This window comes from Microtus oregoni, unplaced genomic scaffold (genome assembly GCF_018167655.1).
Source record: "Microtus oregoni isolate MIOR12 unplaced genomic scaffold, Mior012 000016F_ref0000370, whole genome shotgun sequence".
In the NCBI taxonomy this organism is placed as follows: Eukaryota; Metazoa; Chordata; class Mammalia; order Rodentia; family Cricetidae; genus Microtus; species Microtus oregoni.
Genome location: NW_024543075.1, coordinates 36,454,711 through 36,479,013, shown reverse-complemented (window position 1 = coordinate 36,479,013; position 24,303 = coordinate 36,454,711). Strand labels below are relative to the sequence as shown.

Below are 24,303 nucleotides of genomic sequence, written 5' to 3'. Positions count from 1 at the left end.
CCAATACTTACCTCTGGAGATCACACAGGGACTTCTGAGACCAGGCCACTAGCAGAGAACTGCCAGGATCAGAGGCCACTGGGCCCAACCAGATCCAGTCTGGATGTCAGACCTTTCTGCTCCTGCCAGCAGGTGTCATGGAGAGAGCAGATAAGCAGATAGTAAGGAACTGCAGAGGCAAGTCCTGGCATGAGGCCAGCATTCTTGGGATTGGCTAATGACTGATTTGAGTTCCTCTGGTTTTCTGTCAGTCTTGCCTCTGCTTAGATATCGGAAGGGTCTTCATCCTGTTCTTACCAGGGCCAGGCTAGCTCGGAAGTCCTCAAGGCAATGAAGGAGGAGATGCTACCAACATGGCAGAAATGTGGCTTGGGGGCTTTGTTTTCTAATTTTTAAGATTGGGTCTCCAGGCTGACCATGAGTCTCCAGCTCCTGTCGTCCCGTCTCAATCTCCCTAGAGCTGGGATTACAGGCACGATCCACCACACCCAGTCTTGAAGGCACTCTTTATTTGTACTCGGGATCAGATGCAGGGCCTTAGGCAAGTGCTCTATACCCCCTTCTGGTCTTGAATTAGCTCCTAGACAGCAGCCTCCCTTCTTTCTCCCTCCACCACATGGACTCACTGGGAACCATGAAAGGAGGTTAAAGGATGGGGGTGGGACCTCGTGGAACCTCACTGGGCGGCCCTGAATACCTTTCTCTCCCTCTGCAGTGTCCTAGATGATGAGGGCAGCAACCTGAGGCAGCAGAAGCTTGACCGGCAGGTGAGTAAGGCTGGGGCTGGTGGGCAGGCAGAATCTCAGCAGGGGTCCAGGAGCAATGAGTCCCTCTTCTTTGGATGACCCTGTCAGATGGTTAGAGAAGTAAACTCTCTCTGTTTTATCAGCCCTATATTATTTATTGTATTAACCCTATTCTAGTCCTCACCTCTTCTGCCGAGCTGGCAGTCACCAGATGCCAGCAGCATGCGTCCTTACCCCGAGAAGGCTAGAGACCCCAGTCCAACTTCTGGAACCTAGCCCAGAGATCAGGGTGCTCCTTTCAGCTCCACTGTGGGAACCCCTTCCACCTGGAGGAGGTGGAGGGCCAGTCCACCTCTGTGCCTGCCCTGTGCCTCTGTAGCGGGCCCTGTTGGAGCAGAAGCAGAAGAAGAAGCGCCAGGAGCCCCTGATGGTGCAAGCCAATGCAGACGGGCGACCCCGGAGCAGGCGGGCCCGGCAATCAGAGGAGCAAGCGCCCCTGGTGGAGTCCTACCTCAGCAGCAGTGGCAGCACCAGCTACCAAGGTACACCGTGCCTCTGCCCCGGGATAGCTAGTCTAGGGGATCCCCTGTGCCACAGTACTGCACCCTGGAGATCAGTGATACAGGGGACTTGGGGGAACCGCAGGATTCACCCTGTAGGGTTTTCCTAGGCTGAATCTGTGTTTGGCTCAGCTGGACAGCTGGGTGAAAGAGGCAGAGAGATATCCTTAGCCTTGGGCTCCTGTTTATGTCCAGTTGTGTCAGGCTCTAGCTTGATGGATCTGGGAGTTCCAAGGTCCAGGTTTCTGATCTGTCCCTGAGCTCCTAAGCCCGCCAGCATTCTCTCCTGTGAGGAATCCCTCTCCCGGCTTCCTGTCTTACTCAGGCTAGATGCTCCCTGTCATTTGCCTCTTCCTCTCTGAGCTCTCGCCTCCTCAGTGTGCCTGGCTTCTGACCTAGAGGTCGCTGCTCCTGGCTGAGGCCTGAATCCCTCAGGGCTGCCTTCCTTACACCTGGCATTCAGCAGAGCCCAGTCTGGAATTATCTCAGAGCCCGTTCTGCCCATCTGGGTGTCCAGGATTTTCCCCAGCTTTCTCCAGGGTTCAGTGCCACAGGGTTTGTGAGAGAGAAGGCAGGGGACAGGAGCTAGACAGACTGAGTCTTTACTGCCCTCTGCTGGGAGGTGCCAGCCATGCAGGTGGCTGTTTCCCTGCGCAGACGTAAATTGGGAGTTAGGCCATGGGCGCCTTCCTGGCTTTTGTGGGTAGCTTAGGAAGTGGTTCTTCTGGGGTTCTTTTCTGCCTGGAGCCTCCAGTACCGTTCAGCTGCAGGTATTGTTTGCAGTTCAGGAAGGACTTTCTTCCTCTGACCAGAGACCTTGTCCCCCTACCCTACAGTGTCTCAGGTTCTTCCCGTTCTGCTAGCTCAGCTGTTAGTTCACCCCACAGCATCGTGATGTTTTAAAGGGAAGGAATTAGGTGTCATTCACCTATTGTGTAGGTCTCGGCTGGCACATGCGCACACACATCTTCTGAGGAAACACACTTTATTCCTGATAATGAGAGCTGTGCCTGGGCATTTGTCAGGGCTGAGGATCGCATGAAGTACCTGGTTTGCTATGTTATGATTTCATTCAGGGAAGATAGCCACTGGCTTTGGTCCTGTGCAACCTGGCTTGCTTTGCCACTGCCTCTTACCATGGCAAGACTTGCTCGTGGATGTGGCAAGTTGTTTATCCTCTCTCATACTTTTTGCTTCACTTATGAAAAGGGGGAGCCAGCCTTAGCACTCTGAAAATGGAAGAAACCACAGTGATTACTGGTCCCAAATTCAGGTCCTTGCTGTTCCCCACTGGGGTCAGAATAGGTGAGGCCTTTAGAGGTCTTCCCCATAGGATACACTGGACATGTGTGAAGTTCCTGCTGTTTCTCTGGGGCCTTCTGTCTTTGTCCAGCTTTGAGTGATGGACAAAGCCGAGAGAGGTTGCTGCACACCTGCTGTTTGAGCAAGACCCATGCTTCTGCTTACTACATCCCTAGCTCTAACTACCTCGCGCCCTGCCGCCTGCTGGCTGGTGGTGTTAATGCAGGCACTCTGCCAGAGGTGGCTAAGGGAGTGACTGGAACTGACACTCCCAGTGTTTGACTGTGGCCAAGCTCATTCGTGGTACTCCCACATGAATCCCCTAAGTATTCAGTGAAGGGATACAGACTAGTGGCCGTGGGTATGTAGAGAGCAGACAAGTGTGGTCTCTGGCCATGGAGCTTCCGGTCTAGGTGGGAGAGTTCAGCAGGTGGTTGCAGTGTGTTTTGTGGGAAGAGGCCAGGCTGTGCGAGGAGGTGGCAAGGGACTGGCTCTCACTGGGCAGTGGGGGACAGCTTCTCTGGAGCTCCCAGGAAGTCAGAAGTAGGAATTACTCAGATGGAAAGGACAGTCGGGCAATGACACGCTAACATAAAAGGAACGTGGTTTGTGCACGACACTAAAGCTGCCTGGTGGAGCTGGATGCACGCTGGGTAGCAGAGTGTGTGGTGAGGTTGAGGAAGGAGCGGGGGGGCCTATCAGGCTGGAGGCTGTTGGTGGTCATCTTCTGAGCATTCAGAACTGTCATAGATTTTGAGCAGATTAGGGCCCTCCTATATGGAGATGGTGAAGGACACTGGCTGTGCCTTTCCCAGTAGTTCCCTGTTAGTGTGCCTAGCTCTTCGTTCCATACAGCCCCTCCTCCCTTACACTGGATCCCACGGGCTCTGCAGGCTTTCTGGAGGAGTCCTGTCTGCGGTCTCTTTCAGAAGACACAGCCTTTATGTCCTTCCTGTCCTCCATGGCACATTCTCATGACACCCCTACCCCAGCACCTGCCCAGGCGCAGAACTTTGGTTCCTAGCTGTCGACAACACTGTAGAAGGCTGAGGTCCTGCCCTTGACCCATGGCTGGTTAAGATGAGTGGGTTGATGATGCAGGTGAAGAGCTGCACCGGGGCTGGGTGGGACCTGCGGGTAAGTGGCAGCGCTAATCTCACCCGATGCCCATTTTTGTCTTGGGTTCTCTCCTGAGCAGTTCAAGAGGCCGACTCGCTTGCCAGTGTGCAACTGGGAGCCACCCGTCCACCAGCACCAGCCTCAGCCAAGAAAACTAAGGCAGCAGCTGCATCGGGGGGCCAGGGTGGGGCCCCTAGGAAGGAGAAGAAGGGAAAGCATAAAGGTTAGCCTGACTTCTCCTCAGACCTGCTAGAGGCCTGGCTTCTGTGGGGGTAGAGCTTATCCTCCAGACTTGAGGTGGTGCAGGATGAGCATGCTCAGTGAGCGGGAGCCTGCCCATCAGTAGGCTTTGGCTAGCTCCTGAGTACCTTGGCTAGTTTGCGGTGTGCAAGGCTTTGCCAGACTGCCAGGAAGTGAAGTACTGCTTAGCTGTGGCTCAGGACCACCCCTTTCCTCCCAGTTTACCTCAGCCCAAGCTCCCTCATCCAGTCCCAAGCCAGGATGCTCCCTTCGGTGGAAGCTCTCTGCTCCCACAGCAGTTGCCAGCTCTCCCTTCTCATGTGGATTTCTCCCAACTTCCTGCCCTATCCTTAGAACTCTCTGACCCACGTACCGGTGCGTTCCCTCTGCCCCATCAGTCTAACAGATTCCTAGAGATCAATGACATGATGGTGGCCACTTCCCTGAGTCCTGTTTCCTGGCTACTGTTTCTTCCAGCCTTGTTCAAGGCCATTGATATCCAGCCATTGCGTCATAGTTGAATAGTGGAGTGTCAGAATCCTTGAGTTTTTAGAGCTGACAAGCTCACCCAGGCAGAGAAGCTGCTCCCCGTGGGCCAGATCTTTTTCTGTAACTCAAGCTGCAGCCCCTCGGGCAGGGAATGTAAAGAAGGCAGGCTCTGCAAGCAGATGACAGGGCACGTGGGACAGGAGGCCCTAGTGCTCGGGAAGGCAACTAGGCGAGCCATCATGTTTGAGGAGGGCCCTATTTTTGATGACATACGCGAGTGTATTGTACGTGTGGAGTGTGCGAAGAGAGGACACCAGCATGTCTAGCTTGTAGATGTCTGTGTCCGGGAAGCACTACTGCCCGCAACTGTGCCTTGCATTGATCTTTGTTTCCTGTCTTGTTCTTCCCACTGTGCAGTTGGTTTTGTAGATGGTTATTGTCTGTCTTAAGGATGTGGAGTATTTCAAACCAACCCTTGGCAGGTATCATGGGGGAAAGAAGAGAAGAAATGAAGCCCATGCCCCTTTACAATTTCCCAAGTATTAACAGGCTGACAGTAGTTATTAGTTTGTTTGTTTTTTTAAGCCAATTTTGCAAACAAGGTTTTGCAGAGGGCCCTGTCATCTGCCCCGCTCCCTTCTGGACGCCTGAGAATCCAGGCTTTCCGCTCCTCTGGATGTAACTCAGGAGTATCTGGCCTGCAGGCACCAGCGGGCCAACAACTCTGGCAGAAGACAAGTCTGAGGCCCAAGGCCCAGTGCAGATCCTGACTGTGGGACAGTCAGACCACGCCAAGGATGCAGGGGAGACAGCAGCCGGTGGGGGCACACGGCCCAGCGGGCAGGACCTCCGTGCCACGATGCAGAGGAAGGGTGAGCCCCGTGGGGGCCCAGCTGGGACCAAAGCTCAGTCCCAGGTTCTTAGCTACACTCTCCTCCAAGAAAATAGCCTCCTTATGTTTGGTCCAGTCCATCCCTGGATGTCATAGAGGGAGGGGCATTATTGGAGTCAGATGAGAAGTTTCGGGCCAGGGCTCCTCACAAGGCTGAGTTAAGAAAAAGAAGTATGAACTGGGGTAGCCAGCCAGCAGCCTAACCCTGTCTGTAGCTCCCATGAAGCCCCAGTTCGTGTGCAGAATTTTCCCCCTTTTGTTTGGACAAGTTGTCGATTTGTCTGCTGAGCTGCTGGGAGTCTGCGAAGGTCCTCCTTGGAAACTCACTACCCAGTTTCTCTAGCATGAGACCTAACTCCAGGGAGTTCTGGGTGCAGCCGGCAGATACAGACACACTATGAGGAACCTACTGAAAGACTACTTCACGAGGAAAGAACTTTTAAGGCCACCCAGAGTAGCATTCTGGGTCAGGGAGAACTGAGACTGGCTCAGGCCAAGCTGGGAAAGCAGAGTCAGTGCCACCCACAGACCAAGCGAGGACCTAAGCCAGAGTCCATGTCGGGGTCTGTGGCCTATGCCACCCATATGCCCCCTAGAAGATGCAGTTCCCTGTGCAGGGTCTGCCACCCGTGGCCCTTAGAAGAGGAGGTTCCCTGTGCAGGGTCGGCTCGGCTCAGGCTTTGCTACATAAGCCATAGAGATGATGTACCTGAGAGTGAGCAGGGGTGCAATGTAGGGACTGAGCTAAAATCGGGTGGTGGGAATGCACCCCAAAGAGAATCGTGACAAGCCCAGTTCATGTGTGTGTCCCTGTATGTGTCTGGATGAGTGGGAGGGCATACAGCAATGTGAGGGTGTGTGCAGATGGCTGTATGAGCGCTGTGAGGGTGTGTGCAGATGGCTGTATGAGCGCCTGGGAGTAGGTGAGTCATGTGTCTGAACGCACACTGACATGTGACTGCCTAAATTCTCACTAGAAAATCTGTCTGCTTGCTCATCCCTCCATGGTCTCTGCTCACCATAGGCATCTCCAGCAGCATGAGCTTTGATGAGGAAGAGGAGGAGGATGAAAACAGCTCTAGCTCCTCCCAGCTAAACAGCAACACCCGCCCTAGCTCTGCCACCAGCAGAAAGTCCGTCAAGGTGAGTGAAGAGGAGGAGCCCTTATCCCCTGTAGGAGGCTGGCATCAGTGGTCAGGTCTGCCGGTGGGTGGTGTTCTAATTTGTTCCCTGTTGGAATAGAAACACTGACCAGAAGCATCTTGGTGAGGAAAGGGTTTATCTGGCCTATGCTGTCACATCTGTCATCGAGGGTACTCAAGCAGAACCTTTGGAGGAGCGCAGCTTGCTGGCGCACTCACTTCAGGTTCACGCTCAGTTAGCTTTATACAGCCCGAGCCCACCTGCTCAAGGATGGTGTCACTCACAGTGGGCCAGGCCCTCTCACATCAAGACCACCATAGACATGGCCACAGATGAGTTTGGTCTGGGCAAGCACAAGCCTCTTCACCCCTTGACTATGCTACGTCAAGTTGATAGACTAGAATATGAGGTGGTAGTTTGTGTGTGTCAACATTATGAGCTGCTGGCTTCCCTTGGGTGAGGTGTCCAGATGAAGGCTCTAAAGCTGGGCTCTTCTGCTTCTCCGCTGTGCTCCCTGTCTCTTCAGCAAGATCAAAGGGCCAGGATGCAGGGAGAGCTGGACTTGGACAGGATGCCCTCCTGAGAGACTGCCCTTATCCCTGCCTTCACCTCCAGCAACTGCTGAGGAAAGGAAGAGGCTAGAGGACAGCTCCTCACTCTGGGTCACGGCAGCCACATCTACATTTCGAGATCCTGGTCTCCCTCTCCTTCCCCACACTGAATTAGGAGGCACACTCTTCTAGACCACCAGTCTGGAGTGGAGAGCCTTTTGAGTTCATTTTTTACTCTCCCTCTCCATAGGAGGCAGCCTCAGCCCCCAGCCCAGCAGCCCCAGAGCCACCAGTGGAGATTGAGGTCCAGGATCTAGAGGAGTTTGCTCTGAGGCCAGCCCCACAGGGGATCACTGTCAAATGCCGCATCACTCGGGACAAGAAGGGGATGGACCGGGGCATGTACCCCACCTACTTTCTGCATTTAGACCGTGAGGACGGCAAGAAGGTGAGTTCCTCTGGGCATGTGTTTTCAGTTGAAGGCCGGGAGGCTAGAATATGAGGGAAACTCAGTTCTGACTCCGGCCTCAGTTCTCCAGGGAAAATAGTATTTCGTATGGACTTGGGTTTGTCGGTCCTTGTACTTGTGTGCACGCATAGCTATGTTGGGGGAGAGGAAGCAAGGTGACCATTTGTGTGTGAGCCCAGATGTGTGGGTGACCACCATAATTATGGGCTAGAGGCTAGATCTGGAATGTGAATTGCTTTACTCTTTAAGGTATTCCTCCTGGCGGGAAGGAAGAGAAAGAAGAGCAAAACTTCCAATTACCTCATCTCTGTGGACCCGACAGACTTGTCTCGGGGAGGCGACAGCTATATTGGGAAATTGCGGTACCAGTGCTCTTCCAGGCGAGGGAGGGAGGGGCCAGAAAGTCTTCCGAAATCTCTGAGTATCTTCTCCATCAAGTCCATCAGCAGGCTAGTCTATGCCTTGAGTCAGACAGGACTAAGCTGTCCCAAGGTATTGAGCACAGGCTCAGCATGAGTGATGGGTCAAACCAGGACGCTGATGCTGATGCAGGCATCATGGAAAAGTTGCTTTGGCCCACTGGTCATAGCCAAGGGACAGGGCTGCAAAGAAGCCCTGAAGAAGTGAGGTCTCATTGAGGACGAGTAAGTGGAGACATGAGTGACCAAAGCTGAACATAGCCCTGGAAAGGACAGAGACAGCCTTTCTCTGTGAGGTGCAGAACCTTCTCTGGCCTCCTAGATGCCACTCTGCTTCCTTTCCAGAAAAATCAGTGCCCTTCTCCCCTCGTATGGTTCATAGAAACCTGTGAACACTGACTCCTTGAGTTTCCTTCACTGAAATGAGACGCCCCTTGAGTTTAGTTGACTTAGAGTTGACTGCTTGTGGGGTAACTCCACAGTGTCCCAGGTCTGCCCCTGGTCCATCCCATAATGCTCTATAGGCTTCTTGTAAGAGAACAGGCTGTGCCACGGCATGGGGAGAGGTATACAAGCCTGTTGATTGTGCCTTTCTTCAGGTCCAACCTGATGGGCACCAAGTTCACTGTTTATGACAATGGCATCAACCCTCAGAAGGCATCATCTTCTACGCTGGAAAGTGGAACTTTGCGCCAGGAGCTGGCAGCTGTGTGCTATGTGAGTCCTTGGTTTCTAGGCAGACATGAAACTCAGGCCACGGTGCCTGACTGGGGTGGGGACCACCCATTTATCTTGACGGATAGTCAAGGCTATGTCTAAAAGGGCTGTCCTCTATAGAGTGACCCTGTATGGGACAGGGACCTAGACCCTACCTGTCTTCAGAGCGCTGACAACAGCAGGCTAACTACCTAGGGATCTCGGGGAACCATCCCTGGCTCTGCAGCCTGACCCAGGATGCTCTTCACCAGGAGGAAGTGGATGCCTAAGTTCCTTTCTGGACTTTACTCACAGCTCCGTGCTACAGTTGCAGTGCCAGGCACTGCATGGACCAGGGCCCTTTCAGAGTCAGTTCGGAACAGAGATGCTGTTCCCTCTGGGGTCTGGAAACTGAAGCTTAGAGGTGGGGCATCTGCTAACATTATACCAACCAGGACGGGACTGGAACATAAATATAAGTGCATGCTCTGTTACAAACTTGGTTTCTTCATTTACCAAAGTGAAGGATGGGTGTCCTGGGAATCTGGGCAGGGATACTTAGAGACTATTAGGACTCCATAGCCATTTCAGATGATCCCATAGTGCCACCTGCTGGCCAAATTTAGAGAAGCAGCCTGAGCCCATCTACATTCCAGGTACTGCTGAAAAGACTTAGGACGTTGGAAATAGAAACAAACCCTTATGGCATTTAAATCCTTATTGAGAGACAAGCCATATGACAGATGTAAGTGAAATAAGTACGTTCTTGATAAATACTTAGAGCTAAAAATCAAGTTAGAGATATGGATATATGAAATGCCAAGGTGTGTGTGGACCATTAGGAGGGACAGCAGGGACGGCAAGGTAACTCTTGAGTAAAGATCAGACCTGAAAACCAGCTGTGTGTATGTCTGAGGAGGGCAGGGTGATTTCAGAAGAGACTTAAGCCAGCAAGGAAACTAAGGACAAGGGCCGAATCAGTAAGCCCTGGAGATAGAGCAAGAGTTTCAGCGGGGAAGAAAACATACCCTTTACTAGGACTGTCAACCAGGGTGCTGTGCTGAGACCAGATGGTGGGGAGAAGAGCCTTGGGGGCCCAGGGCAGGAACAAGGAGTCGCGTTAGTGGCTGTCTGGTGACCTTAGATTCTGGTGTTATCTGGAAACCGTGGATAGGTTAGGAATGGGTGTGAGAGTGAAGTATTAAGACTCCAGTTCGCGTGAGCGGATCTAAGTGCTGAGCCGCCACGGACTGAAGCAAGCTGGGCTGTAAATGAGAGTTCAGGCTGTGCTACCTTTAGAGGTGACCACTAGACTATTAAGTATAGATGTTGCAGACATTTTATTCCTCTTGACCTCCTTGGCTGTTTCCCCAGGGATAAGCAATTTGAGGTAGCCAGTACTAAATTCTCTTGTTTTCCCAGGAGACAAATGTCCTAGGCTTCAAGGGACCTCGGAAGATGAGTGTGATTGTCCCAGGCATGAACATGGTTCATGAGAGAGTCTGTATCCGTCCCCGCAACGTGAGTCTCTAACACTTCCCCGGGCCCCTGCCTCTGAATGAGCTTCTAAGGGCAGAATTCCCCCAAGGTTTTTGTGTAGGGGATACAATTTAAGAAACCCTGGATGTTTAGGGAACTGGGTAAGATCTCCCTTTGGGTGGATGTGATGCCAAGGCTGGGGTCTGGCTCAAGTACAGCTGTCCCCACTTCCCTGCCACCAGGAGCATGAGACACTGCTAGCACGCTGGCAGAACAAGAACACAGAGACCATCATTGAGCTGCAAAACAAGACCCCAGTCTGGAATGATGACACACAGTCCTATGTACTCAACTTCCATGGGCGCGTCACACAGGCTTCTGTGAAGAACTTCCAGATCATCCACGGCAATGACCGTGAGTATCACTGTGTTCCCCCCCCCCCCCCCGTATTGGCACTGTACCTCTGATGCCTAGCCCACACTCCTCGGTCCATACCAGCCAGAGTAACGGGATGTGGGTATATGGCTTTTATTAGAAAGAACTTTCTAGCTGTAGTGATCAAAGCCCCAGCCCCAGATTCTGGGGCTTGGAAACACCTTTTAAATGGATGTCCTTTTCCCCTACCCCTTGCTGTCTGTGTGCATCTCCCCCCTTTACCCTCTTGTGTCTTATCTGTTCTTCCTGTCTTCATCATCCATGCTTGTGCATGGCCACAGCGGACTACATCGTCATGCAGTTTGGCCGGGTAGCAGAAGATGTATTCACCATGGATTACAACTACCCACTGTGTGCACTGCAGGCCTTTGCCATTGCATTGTCCAGCTTTGACAGCAAGCTGGCCTGCGAGTAGAGGCCTCCTCTGCCTTTAGGGTGGCCCGGTCTGAAGTGGAGCTTGCCTGCCCGCTGAGACAGCTCTGCCTCCCCTGTTAATAGGCCCTCAGAGGGCTTTCTGGCCTTACCAACCAGAAACTGGCGCTCTGCCTCTGCTGCTGAAGCAGGGGGATAGCAAATGGGTATGAAGGGAAAAGAGTATTTCTGTGCCCCAAGGTCAACACACATAACCAATCTTGGGTCAGTCCCCTGCCACAGTTGTGTTTACCACACGGGGTAGCCTCTTCAGCTGGAGGTACAGTGGAAGGGGAAGCACAGGCAGGGCTGCTGTGGCCCAGCCATCCACTTCAGCCTACAAGTCAGAGGACAACGGGTATCCCAGGAGTGCATGCGTATGTATAGGGCACGTAGCTTTATGTGGCGAAGGGCCTGGTGGTCAGCAGAAAGTACTCCCACCTCAGAAGGGATCATCAGGCCTAAGGGAAGTTGGGAGTGGGGCTAGGTGAGTGGCAGGACCCTGCTAGGCTTTCAGGGGACTGGCTGTGCAAATTAGCTGGCGGCTTAGAGTGGTAGCTCATTGGTTGCTTCCAGAAGCAAGAACCCAGCTCTCAAGGCCAAATATCTGAGTGGATGGGGGTTACAGGAGTCATCCAGTAGGCTCCCCTACAGTAGGGCTCTCCGATGTTGAACAGCCCCAGCACAACTCCTAGGACACACGTGTAGGGTAGAGGTTACCGTGCTTCAGGAAGAATGTCCTCTCCGGAAGACCCAGCTCCCATTGTGGCCAGCATGCCCAGAGCACTGAGGGCAATCTTAGGGGGAATGGAACGTGGTATTTTAGGGCCACCAGCACTCAGAGGTGGTATGGCTCATCAAAAGCAATGCTCATCCCTGAGAACATGGGACTTGTCTCTTGGTTACCTAACTGGTTAACGGCAGAGTTCAGAACCTCAAGTTCCTTTGTTCCTACTGTTACCCAGAAATTAGACCCTGGCCTTCTGTGGTCCATTCTGCATACCCTTTCCCTTCCCATTTCCAGAGACTTAGGACCTCGGAGTCAATATCTAAGATTGAAAACCTTTCAGTAGGGCATCAGGCAGTTCCCTGTTGAAAGCTGTCTGTTTGGATCTGACCTGTGCCTGGCCCTCTCTGAGGGCTTCAAGCTGTGCACAGACCTCAGCAGGGCCACTGCACACTTTCTGTGTAGATGTGGTTGGCAGCCTGGGTTCATTCCCTCCACTGCCACTCTTCCTTGGATGGCACCACTCATCTGGTGGGCTTGGGAAGCAAAGAACTTTTAGACATTGCTTTAAAACAGATATGCTCAGAACGGCTAAGTAGAAACTAAAAAAGTAAAGTTATACTTTGAATATGTAAATGAGGCTCTAAGGCAAGGAAGCTGGATTGAAGTCAATGGAAACATTACTTATGAAAAAACCCCTGGATTTTCCTATTTCCTTCTAAGCAAGGTACAACTGCTATAGCAGGACCTGACACACCTGAGCCATACATTTCCATGAGAGGACCTTCCAGTAAGTTAGCCTTTTGTTTACAGTCTAGTGTCTTGAGCGCACCAGGACTTCTGTGCTGGGGCTGGCCTAGCTCCTGAAAGATTACAGTGCCATCTGTCCCCTCCCTCCCTTTCGTGATAAGGAGAAATCTGATGTTAGAGTGGTAGGAACCAGATCTTCATTCTAGTCAAGCTCTTTCTCTGGGATGACAGTTTTAAGGTTGAACAGGCTGATTCTGGAGTATAGTGTCGAAGAGACCCTGGTGGTAGCGGTGAAACTGGAAGCACAATGGAAAACTCTTTGCCTCCGCTCTCTGCTTTAGCACACAAAAGAGGGTGTTGGCTACCTGAATATAAATTGGTTGCACCAGGAAATAGGCCCACTGTGGAGAAAGGTAGCCTCAGCACAAGACCCGTTGTTGGGCACTGAGTGACAAGAGCAGTTGAGTCACCTGCTTCAGACCAGCCTTGGGACTCGGCTCCTGGTGACATTGCCTTTTCTTGAGCACAGGCCCATGGACCTCAACCACCAGGGCCCTGGGGTCCCCTGGGTTCAGCCTCTCCCATAGTAACGTTTTCTTACCTTTCACACCCTCTCCTCCTAGCTGGTCCTTGGCTAGGCAGCACATTGATGGTGGGATGAGTGAACAGTCTGTAAATGTGGGGCAGCTGGAACCTTAGGCAGCTCCTCTGTATGCTACTGGCTCTCTACCCTAAAACTCTCCACCCTCTGCTCCAAAACACTTCCTCTGCAGAGTGGTGATGTTAGCTTCCCCAAGTCCGAGTCTCGCTTTTTCTGTCCTTCTGGCTCCAAGGTGCTCTGTGTCTGTGTGTGTGTGTGTGTGTATGTATGTGTGTGTGCGTGTGCACATGTGTCTGGAGGAAAGGGCAATCTGCAATCAACCAACAGAAGTTTAAGATTATGTTTGAGTAGGAAAAAAAGGAGGCAGTTGTGACCACTGTGGATTCTGTCCCTTCTTTCCGTGCTTTCTTCCATGGTCCCAAGCAGGAGACTATCAAGGAAATGTAGGGTCGGTCTCACTGGAGGAGGAGCTGAGATGGTGTAGTGATGGTGCCTTAACAATCTTGACACTAAGAGGAAGCAGGTCAGGTTCATGCCTATGGGAAGACAGGTGTTGGGAGCCAAGATGTGTGATGACAGGCTGGAAGAGAACTTCTGGTAAACCTCCCTTCTTCATTGATGAGCAACAACATTGTAGAAGTGGTTTATTTTTTCCTTCTTTTTGGAAATGGCAAGGTATTTGCCTCCAAACTTTATTTAGAAGTAGAGCAGTTCTAAGTGTGAGCATAGGGTCGACTGCTCTGATGGGGTCTGCAGGGAGGAGCTACTTCCACAGCTCTGCTCTGCAAGCACAACACCCATCTCCTTAGTGAACAGCCTGCCTTCCCCTCAGTAACAGCCCTGGCCTTCCCTTCTCTGTACTCCTTGCCCCAGCTGTGATACCCTCATGGGACTGCAGGATGCCAGGTGCCATCAAAACATGCTTTCTGTGGTGCCTGGCACTGTGACTGGGGCCCAACTGCCCTGCAGAGTTGGGACCTTACACTGCCCTAGGCTCTGGCTAGTAGACCCGCTCTAGTCTCCAGAACAGGCCATGGGATGGATTCTTACTTTAGTTTTTGGCCACCTGCCCTTATTCACTTCCAGCTTGCAATTTTCTGTCATTTCAAGATCTTAAGTACTGGGATGCATTTGGGTTTTCAGCACAGAGGTAACTTGGTCCAGGAGTATACAACTGCATTTATAGCAGCTAGCACATTTGAGCAAACTACATATTCCTGTGTCTGTCTCTTTACCTGCAAGATAAAGATGCAGGCCTGTCAAAGCTTGGTTAGCGAAGGTTACCCCTTGATCTCATCACTACCTTTCCTAGCTCATCACTGTGCCTTCTTTCTTCCCAAAGAAAGATACTGCACCCCTCTCCTCTGTTCTCCTCCCCCTCCTCCCCCACTAAGGTCCAGGTAGAGCTGGAGATGAGGCTAAAATTTAGGGTCTTCTATAGAGCACCTCAGAGTAGCATACAAGGGGAAGCCCAGCTCCAGCTTGGTGAGGACAGGCAGCATTTCTCTTGCTGGGAGCACACTTAGCCAGTTTTCACAACGCCTAGAACATGTATGTCGATTTGTCGATTTGCACATGATTGTCTTTTCCTATTTTGGAGTTGTCAGACATTTTATTTTTGTTTAAAATTATCTGGAGTTTTAGACAAACTTGCAAAACTGTGCTTTTATTAAGTGACTTTTTGAATAAACTTTTTGGTATTCTGAAGCAAATGTATTTATTTATTGTATGTGCAATGACAAACTTGGTATTTTCCCATAATGGCATTATGTATGTTGTAGAATGTAGTGTTTGTCTAAATACAGACATGTATCAACACATTAAACTTGAACTGTTTGATTGCTGTGTCCTTGTTTTTCACAGAGGGAGAAAATTTGTCTCTTTTAAAAATGTTCTCCATTCCTTTCATTCCTAGGAGCTTCAAAGGGTCAGGTGGGTGATAGCAACAAAAAGATGCAGTGTGTGTTTAAAACCAGTGACATCCAGATCAACACTGTCTTCTCCCTGGTATCACATCCACAGTGTGCAAAAAATGATACTTCAGTGTCATCTGGGTCACCCTAAAGGAACTGGCCAACAGTTCCTAAGTGTACCTGGTGGGCATGGTCCTTGTGGACAGAACTGGGATATAGGAGTCAAGGGTGGGAAAGGCCCAGCCACGTCACTCTAGGCCATGGTCAGAGCTGGAACCATTTAAACAGGAAAACAAGCATCAGGCATCAAAGCTAATATCTACTCTTGAAGGAAGTCATCCTAAAGCCAACCCCCCCCCCCCCCAATAGAGTGACCTGCACCAATTCTGGCATCCAGAGTGGCCTCAGAGAGAGTGTCAAGTGGGGCAGCCGAGCAGCAAGAGATTCAAGGCAGTGATGGTGCTAAGCACCCACTGCACATCTCACTGTGGGATAGACACTCCACAAACAGTCCTAGGAGGCAGACATGCTGCCCAGTTCATCCACAAGGGAACTGGTGCCCTATGAAGTGAAGGAATGGCCTGTTACCTTGCTACTAGAAGGTATGTTTTAGACATGCTGACGGTTAAGGCTGCAGGATAGTTGGTTCATGGTCTTCCTGATCACTGCTCAACAGGTAGCACACAAAATATTCTTTGTGGATACAAACTGTCTAGATAAAGGGAAAGTGGAGAGCAGATCGATTAGGGTTCACTTATTCACTCATGTAGATTAAAAGCAGTCCCTGCCTGAACCATGATCTGGCTCCTTTAGCACTTTAGCTTCTGCCTTTGTGAGGAAGACCAAATACAAGATGTTCTAAAAGGAGAAAGGGTCTTGTTCACTTATCAGGTTGATAAAAAATCCTAAAGTTGTAGAACACATGTCCAGGAAGATCTTGCCTTAAACCTGTTGCCACGATGGTTAATCTCAATTGCTAATTTGATGGGATTTAGAATACCACGGAAACACACCTGTCTATGACAGTTTACAAGACGGTTCAGTCGGGAGGAAGACCCATCTTCATTGTGGGCAGCAGCATCCCATTGGCTGGGGTCCCAGACTGAATAAAAGGGGAAACAAACCGAGTGCTGGTGTCCATCTCTCTCTGCTCCCTGACTGAACCAGTCCTCACGGCCCCTCTGCCAGAAAGGACTGTTCACACACTATACGCCCTTCCTGCATTAAGTTGCCTTCGCTGAGTATTTGGTCACAGAGATAAGAAAATATTATGCCATGTGTATATAAGTTACTTTTTTCAAAGTGTCTGAGTGTAGACCATGAATGATTTTATCACCTAAGTCTAAGGTACAAAGAACTTTAGAGGTTACATCCATCTCCACTCAGCACACCTCTGGACCTAGTCCCTGAGCACTACATGAGGCACTGTCCTGTTTCCTACCATGACACTGTGAAGAGATCTGGCTGATCATCCACTTTATTTACCAAGCATGGCCCTAGGTGATGCAGTGGCTTTTTAGGCCAGCTGCTGCTATAGTGCCCCAGGGGTCACTACAAACCTAATAGCAAGGCCTTGATGAAGTCTGCAGCCTTTAATACCGAGACATGAATAACACAATAAAAATCAATCCCTTGATGCTGGTCCCCCTAGGTTGGATATACATGTAAAACCATCATATCCAAAGGATACAATTCTGGAAAATTAAAAAAAAAAAAAAACCCTACATTCTAAATTACTGAAAGGTACACTGAAGTTTCTGGTATATACAGACAAATATATTCCTATATGCAAACTAATATCTACAGTGGCAAGAACCTTAATTGGTCCTTTTGGCAGAAACTGTTTCCATAGCTCACCCCAATAATAACAGAGTTGACTCTGTAACACTTTTTAGCTGAATACCCATTTACACACCCCACTGTTCTTGCTAACCCACTCTTTCTGCCAAAATGTCCTTTCTCTTCCTTGCCCATGTTCTTAGTGTGACATAAAGTCTCTTTGGAAATTTATTGCTACTTTGGGAAAAGCATTCCTGTTCTTGCATGGTCCTGTAGTTTTGGGCCCACACTGTAATAAAATAGCTGCCACGTGATATTCTATCATGCCTGAGCCTGTTAGGCTGCCCTGGGCACACCGACTAGCTCATTTACAGCTTAAGACCCTGAGAGACCTGCGTTTTACAACCCTCACTTTACAGATGCCCACACCAGGCTCAGATTGCCTGAGGAGCCAATCCAGAACTCTACAGGCAGAGTCGCAGGGAAGCATCAGGACCCAGTTTTCTGTGCCCAAAGAATCCACAATCTTGAGCCTTCCTATAGTCTTCGGTGCATCTGTCAAACTCCCATAGTAAACTGGAACTCTTTAAGATACAAACTCAACCTTTTTGTACTCGGCATGAGGCAACTGTCAGATGAGTGAATGAGAGAAACAAGTTGTGATAAGGAGATCGTATCCTATGGACAAAAGTGAGAACACGGGGCTATCCTAAATCAACTTCACACAGTGGATGGGGACCCACACAGAAAACAGTTTGCAAAACAAGAGTACCTACATTGCTTTTTACACTTCGTTACACCAAGACTCTTTAGTCCACGCTAACTGCATTCTTCACCATTTCAATCAGTGTTCTATACAGGAATCAGTGCAGTGCAGTCCATTTCCAGACTCAATATCCAGGGCCTTTTCTAGTTCACCAAACACGTAAAGCTTTGTAGTAGTGATTATCTTGGTGTGGCCCCATACCTTCTGATGGCAGCCAGTGTGTTCCTGAGTGGTCCACACTGTTTTCTGGCATCATATTCAGACCAGGCACAGTAGAGCTCTAAAGACTGTATCCAACTTCACAGAATTCCTTAACTTTTGGGCTTCCTATTTCATGGCTGGGCATGTCCTTGCAGACACACCTTCTTTCAACTTGCAGGTCTTGCATGGAACTGAATTGACTCGCCTTTGTCAGGATTCACAGGTTTCATCCTGCCTCACAAAGACATGGAGCCTTGGCCCCCTGAACCCCTCATGGAAGGACCACTATACTTAGGCCATCCTGGAGCTTCAACAGCCTCAAACTTCAGCTTTGTAGGATTCAGACTTAAGCCTCAAATTTCCCCTAGCCGCAGACCGGACATATAAAGGTACTTCTGGATTGGCAATTCTGTTCAACAGAGTAAGGACATGGGAAGCTAGAGATCAAGGTGCAAAATGGTCTCCAAATAGTCGTGTGTACTCCAGAGGAGCCGGGATATCTTAACCTAGAAGGTTCTGAGGGGAGGCTACAGCTCAGTCAGCTGTCTTGCTGTGTGCTCTGGGCCCCTCATCCTCACAATTGAGCATGCTCTTCTTGGGGGACTACTAACAAGTTCAAAAGAATAAGGCATTTGGGAGTCTATAATCTTCATTTTCAAAACCTTAAGTCCCCAACATCTGCTAATCAATGCTCATTCATAGGTAAAGCTTCTGTTACCCCTATGTGAAGGGATCAGATCTTTGCACAGGTGATACCACCTCCAGGCACAATCAAACAAGTATAATTACCTAATGAGTTAGTGTCTCTGATGCAGAAAGGCAAGAAGAGATGATGCTGTCCTGTGTTCACGCTAATGTCTACTTTACAAGGTGACAGGTGAGCAAGCACCAGGAAGGATAAATAATATCCATGGTAGTGGCCCAAAACAATGCTATTGAATACAGATGGCACAGGGCCATGGATGAAATTAAGGAAAGATACCTTGGGAGTAGAGTAATGGATACATCATCAAACAGGCTGCTTTCACTCTAAACTCTGGAGGTTGCGCTTCCTCAACATGCCACCCATGTGTGTGTTATCAGTGCTGATTCCCAACCCCTCAGTTGTGAAGTCTTGGGACCAGTCTTCCTTGGTGGCTTCCTCTTGCTCACTGTAGCCATCTGCACTGAAACCAGCATTCTCTGCCAAGACAGCAGGATCCTCTTCTTCATGAAAACAGCAGGAGCATGATTCTGGTTTAGGATCACACAGGGTAACAGAATTATCTTCCTGGGCTCCAGGGTCAGTGGGCAAATGATTCCAGCTCAAATGCTCTGACCCTTCCTCTTCCATCACCCCTATTCGTTCAGCTATTTCTTCAGCAGAGGGCTCTTTTGGATCAGGGTAATCCACCAGGATTGTTTCTTGCCTACGCTTGATACTATCGGAAAGGTCATACACTGGATAAGTCTCTTCAGGGTAACCTAGAGAGGAAAGTAGAACAAAGTCTTACAAAGAGCATCTTTGAAAATAAATAGTGTCAGGATCAGAGAGGATTCTCTGGCAGCAGCTATCCTATCCTAACAAATCCATCCAATAAATCTCTAAGATGGTTCTAATAGTTCTAAAGTTTCACTTGAACAAATTCCTAGCAGTCTGGCTGACTATCCCTATGCTCTTTGAAATACAAACCAAGGCAGAGGAAAATCCTTCTTAAGTAAGGTGCTTGGGGTAGAGGTAAGTCTCACCCCTCATGTTTCTGCAACACTGATGAAGATTAAGCAAACAGCAGGAGCCTTCAGCATAAAAAAAAAAAATGCACCAATACCAGATGGAGAGGGCTTAGCTTAAGGCTAGTGTTTACACTTTCTATTTGGAACTGTTTCCAAATCTTCTGGTGGGGGTGGGGCTGGGAAAAGCAACGCTAAATCCTTTTTTAAAAAACCATGGTGCTTTCTACTTATCAAAACAATCAAAATACTCTGTATTAGAAGCAGGAGCAAGTTAGCAAGACATGATCAAGACCCCACAGGACAAGAGCTGCATCTCCAGAGACAGAGTCCCCATTGTTGCCATCTTCATTTCACAAAACGGAACAAAAGGAAAACAACAAACAGGTAATGAAGTCAGTAGCACTGGCACTGAACCTCAGCTATGATAATGAGAAAGAGGAACGAAATGAAATAAATCTGTGTCAGCCAAGCCCAGCCCGAGCAGCAGATGGGCCAGGCTGGAGTTCATATGCTAGTTCTGGCAACGGCAGTGTTCACTACACAATGTGGAAAGCTGGAGAATTCAAAATTCACTTGCATGGTGATGATAACCCCTATATTCAGCTCTGACAGACACCACTTTTTGCCCATCAATTATGAAAAATGACAATCTTTTGGTATAATGTGTGGTATCTAGAGACATTTTGACAACATTTCTGATTACAAAAGTTATTCAGACTTGCAGCATTTCCGAGGAAAGTAGCATAGCCTTTATTTAGCTATATTTTCCCTACTAATTTTAGTTACAGACAAGTTTAAAAAGAAAACATAATTCACCTAGAATCTTACCATTTATCTCTGGCTTTTAAAGTCATATATAGATAGTATTTTTCTACCTTTTTAATAAAGATCATGTTTGATATGTACTGTTGTTCTGTATTTTTTCATTTAAAGTGTGTCATGGGAGTTTTTCCATGTCATACTGACATGGTTTACTATTCTTAAAAGACATTCAACCGGGCAGTGTTGGCGCACGCCTTTAATCCCAGCACTCGGGAGGCAGAGGCAGGCGGATCTCTGTGAGTTTGAGGCCAGTTTGAGGCCAGTTTGGTCTACAAAAGCTAGTTCCAGGACAGGCTCTAAAGCTACAGAGAAACCCTATCTCGAAAAACCAAAAAAAAAAAAAAAAAAAAAAGACATTCAAGCAAATTCCTTCCAACTTGTACCCATTGTAAGCTATGTGACAGTGAGAAGCTCTGAATATAAACACAGACCTCCTACCCCAATTCCTCAAGGTAGGCATCTAGAAATATGGAGAGTAGGCCAAAGAGAACAGTCATATAGAAGACTATTTCTGCCAAATTACTTTCCAGAAGAGCCTTATAATGTTTCAATTATCCCAGAGATAATTACCAACCCCCCACTAGCACTGACATCAGTACCAGAATCTTGTCCATGCAATGGTATTTTGAGGGAGATCTTTAGGGGGGATTAAATCAGGTCTGAAGATAAGTTCCACATGATGGCATTCACGGACCTGTAAGAAGAAAAACTGAAGACATCAAGCTTGCTCTGTCTGACCATGTGATGCCCCTGACACACAATGGCATACCAAGAAGGCTCTAACCAGATGCCAAGTGGATGCTGACACGACTCAATAAGCCTCCGAACCTTTTTAAGTTACCTCATCTGATATTCAGTCACAGCAATAGAAAATGAACTGCAATAGCTACCCCAAGGATTTCACAACCTCAGGGCAGGAGTTTGTTACTTCCGTCTCAACCACTGACTTATCACGAGCAGTCCATTTGTGTACCTTCACCAAGAGCAAAGCTTACCTTTGCATTTTGGTAACTACCTACTTTGGTGTAGGAGGGAAGACAATTAGACTAAAACTCTAGGCCCAATCCAGCAGCCTCAGGATCCAGGTCATCCTGGCCTCCATGGCCACAGGGAGCAGTCCTATTCTGGCACAAAGTCCAGGGCAGTCCCGTGACCCCAGTTATCAGGCTTACACCTAGCGATCTATACTCTCACAGAAACAGGGTCCAGGTCCACCCAGCAACAACCAAGCTTTGGGTTCCAGGCCAGCCCTGTCACCACTTCTAGGAATATCCAGAACCAAGTAACCTCTGAAGTCAGAAATCAGGATGTGAAATGCGGACGCTGGCTCTAGACTTATCTACTGAAGTCAGAAATCAGGCTGTGAAATGCGGACGCTGGCTCTAGACTTATCTACGGATGGTGCAGCCCTGAAGCTAATCTCCACAGTCTGGTGCATTCAGGATCCATGCTCATTATCCCAGTAGATGTGAGTAGACCAAGACACAGCATCAAGATTCCAGATCACCTCTGGATCCCATAGTCCCAGGACCCAAAGTTAGACCCACAAGGTTTCCTCATGCAAAATAGGCCCTTAGGCTGCCTCAGCACCACGCCTTGTAGACTCAAGGTTCCAGGCCCATCCCAACACTTCTTTAGCCTCTCCAGACTCCAGGTCATCCATTACAGGTTTTAAGCAAGCCACCTCAAGATACAAACAAGACAACAAAATCTAATCACAAAGGAATACTGACAGGGAGGAAAAGTACAAAGAATCTACAAAAGAACCAGAAAACAACTTATCAAAATAATAGTCAGGGGCTAGTAAGATGGCTCAGTGGGTAAAGGCACTTACTTTACCACCAAGTCCAACAACCTGGGTTCCATTCCCAAGACCAACATAGTAGAAAGACAGAACAAACTTCAACCAGCTGTCCTCTGACCACACGCAAACTGATGCAACATCCACGTGCACACGAATACACACAAATGAACACCAGAGTGAAGGAGAAAGAACAGAAAGAAGATATCCCATATAATGGAAAACTGATGTTAAACCCCAAACTATCATTAATGACCCACCCAATTGCTGATGTAGTTCATGTCAAATGACTTAATACTTTAGAACTTCATTAAAAATATATAAGCAAACAACAAAGATTCACTGCTTCTATGAAAAACACAGTAGTTCAAAACATGAAATCCAAACTAAGCAAATTATATACAGCAGCCACCAATAAAATAGTCAACATAGGGAATGGATTTAACACGTCAACTTATCCCTGTGACATTCAAGAGGATACAGAGCAAACAGAAATAGAATTCCGGTAAACAGAAAGGCATGATCACAAGATGAAAAATTTATACCCAGGAATAAAGGTCACAAGATTAAGATGGACATGGCTGAAAAACAAATCCATGTATTAAAAGTTCACACTAAAGAATTCTCCTATAACAAATACAAATGACAAAGAAATGGCAATTCAGAGAAATTGTAGAGGTTCATCATTGTACCCCATTTTGAATTACTAGACTGTGAAAGCAAAGTAAAATAGATCAAAGCATTAATAAAAAACGATGAGAGAAAACATCTGTTCACTGATGGAAGCCTCACTAACTGCTGGGCAAAAGTAGTATAAAAACACATTCATGTATGCACAGACAGAACCAATGACTGTGACCAAATTCAGATTTTCAAATATAAAATGAAAATGAATTCCCAGACAGAAAACAAACAGCTAACTAAAAACAGACTACCTACTGAGAAGGGATCAGACCAGAACACGACTTCTTGGTTTGAGTCAAGTGAAAGCACAGAATGAACAAGGATTCCAACTTCTAAGGGCAATGGCAGGCCATGAATCTTCTAGCAGCAAGATAAAACTCCATAGAGCTATCTAAGTGTTCTAACCCATGGTGCTTTACAGAGAGAAGGTGTGGTTCATATGTCAGGTCTACACCTGCAATGAAATACCTCAGATAATGAGTTCATAAAGAGAAAGGTTTATTGTGGCTGAAGGTTCTGGAGATTCCAACCCAAGATTGGGAAGCCCATTGCTTTAGGCCTCTGGCAGGGGCAGCACATTATAACAGAAGCAAGAGGCAAACTGCTTAGAGCCAGAAAGGAAGAAGTGACTGGGGTACCACAGTCCCCCTTGAAGGCATCCATACAATGAACTAAGGACTTTCCCCGAGGCCCACACTTCCAAAAGGTCCACATCCCAATAATATCAGTTTAGGGACCAATCCTTTAACATGTAAACATCAAAAATAAGGCAGGACATTGTCTTGGGAAATAAAAAAATTCATCAAAAGTTCAATTCAGTAATTGTGAAGCTGGATATAAGAAAGTAGATATAAGGCAGGCTTGCTGCTCAAGCCTGAGGTCATAGCTACCTATGACACAAGACACAAGGCAACTTCAAGGCCAGACTGGGCAACTCAGCAAGAAGACCCATTACATCTTTTAAATGGTTTGCAGATGGAGCTCAGTGGTAAAGCTCTTGCCTAACACGCAAGTTATGTTCAAAGGCTGTAAGTTCAATTCCTAGTAGAGAGGGGGGAGGTAGCTGAGTCATATACAGCTGTGTATGCCTAAAATCCCAGCACTCAAGAGGCAGAGGCAAGAGGGCTAGGAGTTCAAGGTCAGTCTGGGCTATGTGGTGACAGCCTATCTCAGAAAAAGGATGGAATGACTTGTGTTCAGACTTGGCTTTGCAGAAGATCTGGCACCATCTGTTTCCTGTGCTGCACTGAAGTTGCTGTTGCTGGAGATGATGAATTGAGAACTTTGGCGAGCTGAGAAACAACAACATGCTCCTTGGAGCCCAGCAAGAGGCCCTGCTCCTGTACTGAGGAGATCCATCCGGAGTGGTGAATGAGTGGCCACCCGGCCAGACGGTCCCAGGAAACGGAGTCCAGGCCCCCTTCAATTCCCTAAACATTTCTGGCCATCCAGCAGGCTGTCTCCCCGGCTACTGGCTTTCTTTATTTACCCCATCCCATCTTGCCCCCAAGCACTCCTTCTCATCTGCGGAGTCCTTAGGTCCACTAGCACAGCCGGCTTCAGGGCGGAGGGGATCGAGAGCCAGCTCCAGTGCT

At 48.6% G+C, this 24,303-nt stretch overlaps 2 protein-coding genes across 7 annotated transcripts in view; one reads left to right on the top strand and one right to left on the bottom strand.

Moving 5' to 3' along the window:
- Window positions 1–14,860, top strand: part of Tub (TUB bipartite transcription factor) — an 82,402-nt gene extending 67,542 nt beyond the window's left edge. For 2 of the 5 annotated variants that reach the window (XM_041667258.1, XM_041667259.1), the window contains exons 2-12: window positions 716–767; window positions 1,126–1,288; window positions 3,807–3,950; window positions 5,161–5,328; window positions 6,373–6,491; window positions 7,293–7,490; window positions 7,761–7,873; window positions 8,530–8,647; window positions 10,049–10,147; window positions 10,348–10,519; window positions 10,822–14,860. In XM_041667258.1, coding sequence (XP_041523192.1) covers window positions 716–767; window positions 1,126–1,288; window positions 3,807–3,950; window positions 5,161–5,328; window positions 6,373–6,491; window positions 7,293–7,490; window positions 7,761–7,873; window positions 8,530–8,647; window positions 10,049–10,147; window positions 10,348–10,519; window positions 10,822–10,955 — 1,480 coding nt within the window. In that variant the 3' untranslated portion in view covers window positions 10,956–14,860. The remainder of the gene's footprint in view (window positions 1–715; window positions 768–1,125; window positions 1,289–3,806; window positions 3,951–5,160; window positions 5,329–6,372; window positions 6,492–7,292; window positions 7,491–7,760; window positions 7,874–8,529; window positions 8,648–10,048; window positions 10,148–10,347; window positions 10,520–10,821) is intronic. The other 3 variants (XM_041667260.1, XM_041667261.1, XM_041667262.1) reach the window with 3 other exon arrangements.
- The window catches only part of Ric3 (RIC3 acetylcholine receptor chaperone), a 52,361-nt gene continuing 42,909 nt past the window's right edge, over window positions 14,852–24,303 (bottom strand). For both annotated transcript variants that reach the window (XM_041667263.1, XM_041667264.1), the window contains exon 6: window positions 14,852–19,152. In XM_041667263.1, the coding sequence (XP_041523197.1) occupies window positions 18,713–19,152 (440 nt within the window). In that variant the 3' untranslated portion in view covers window positions 14,852–18,712. The remainder of the gene's footprint in view (window positions 19,153–24,303) is intronic.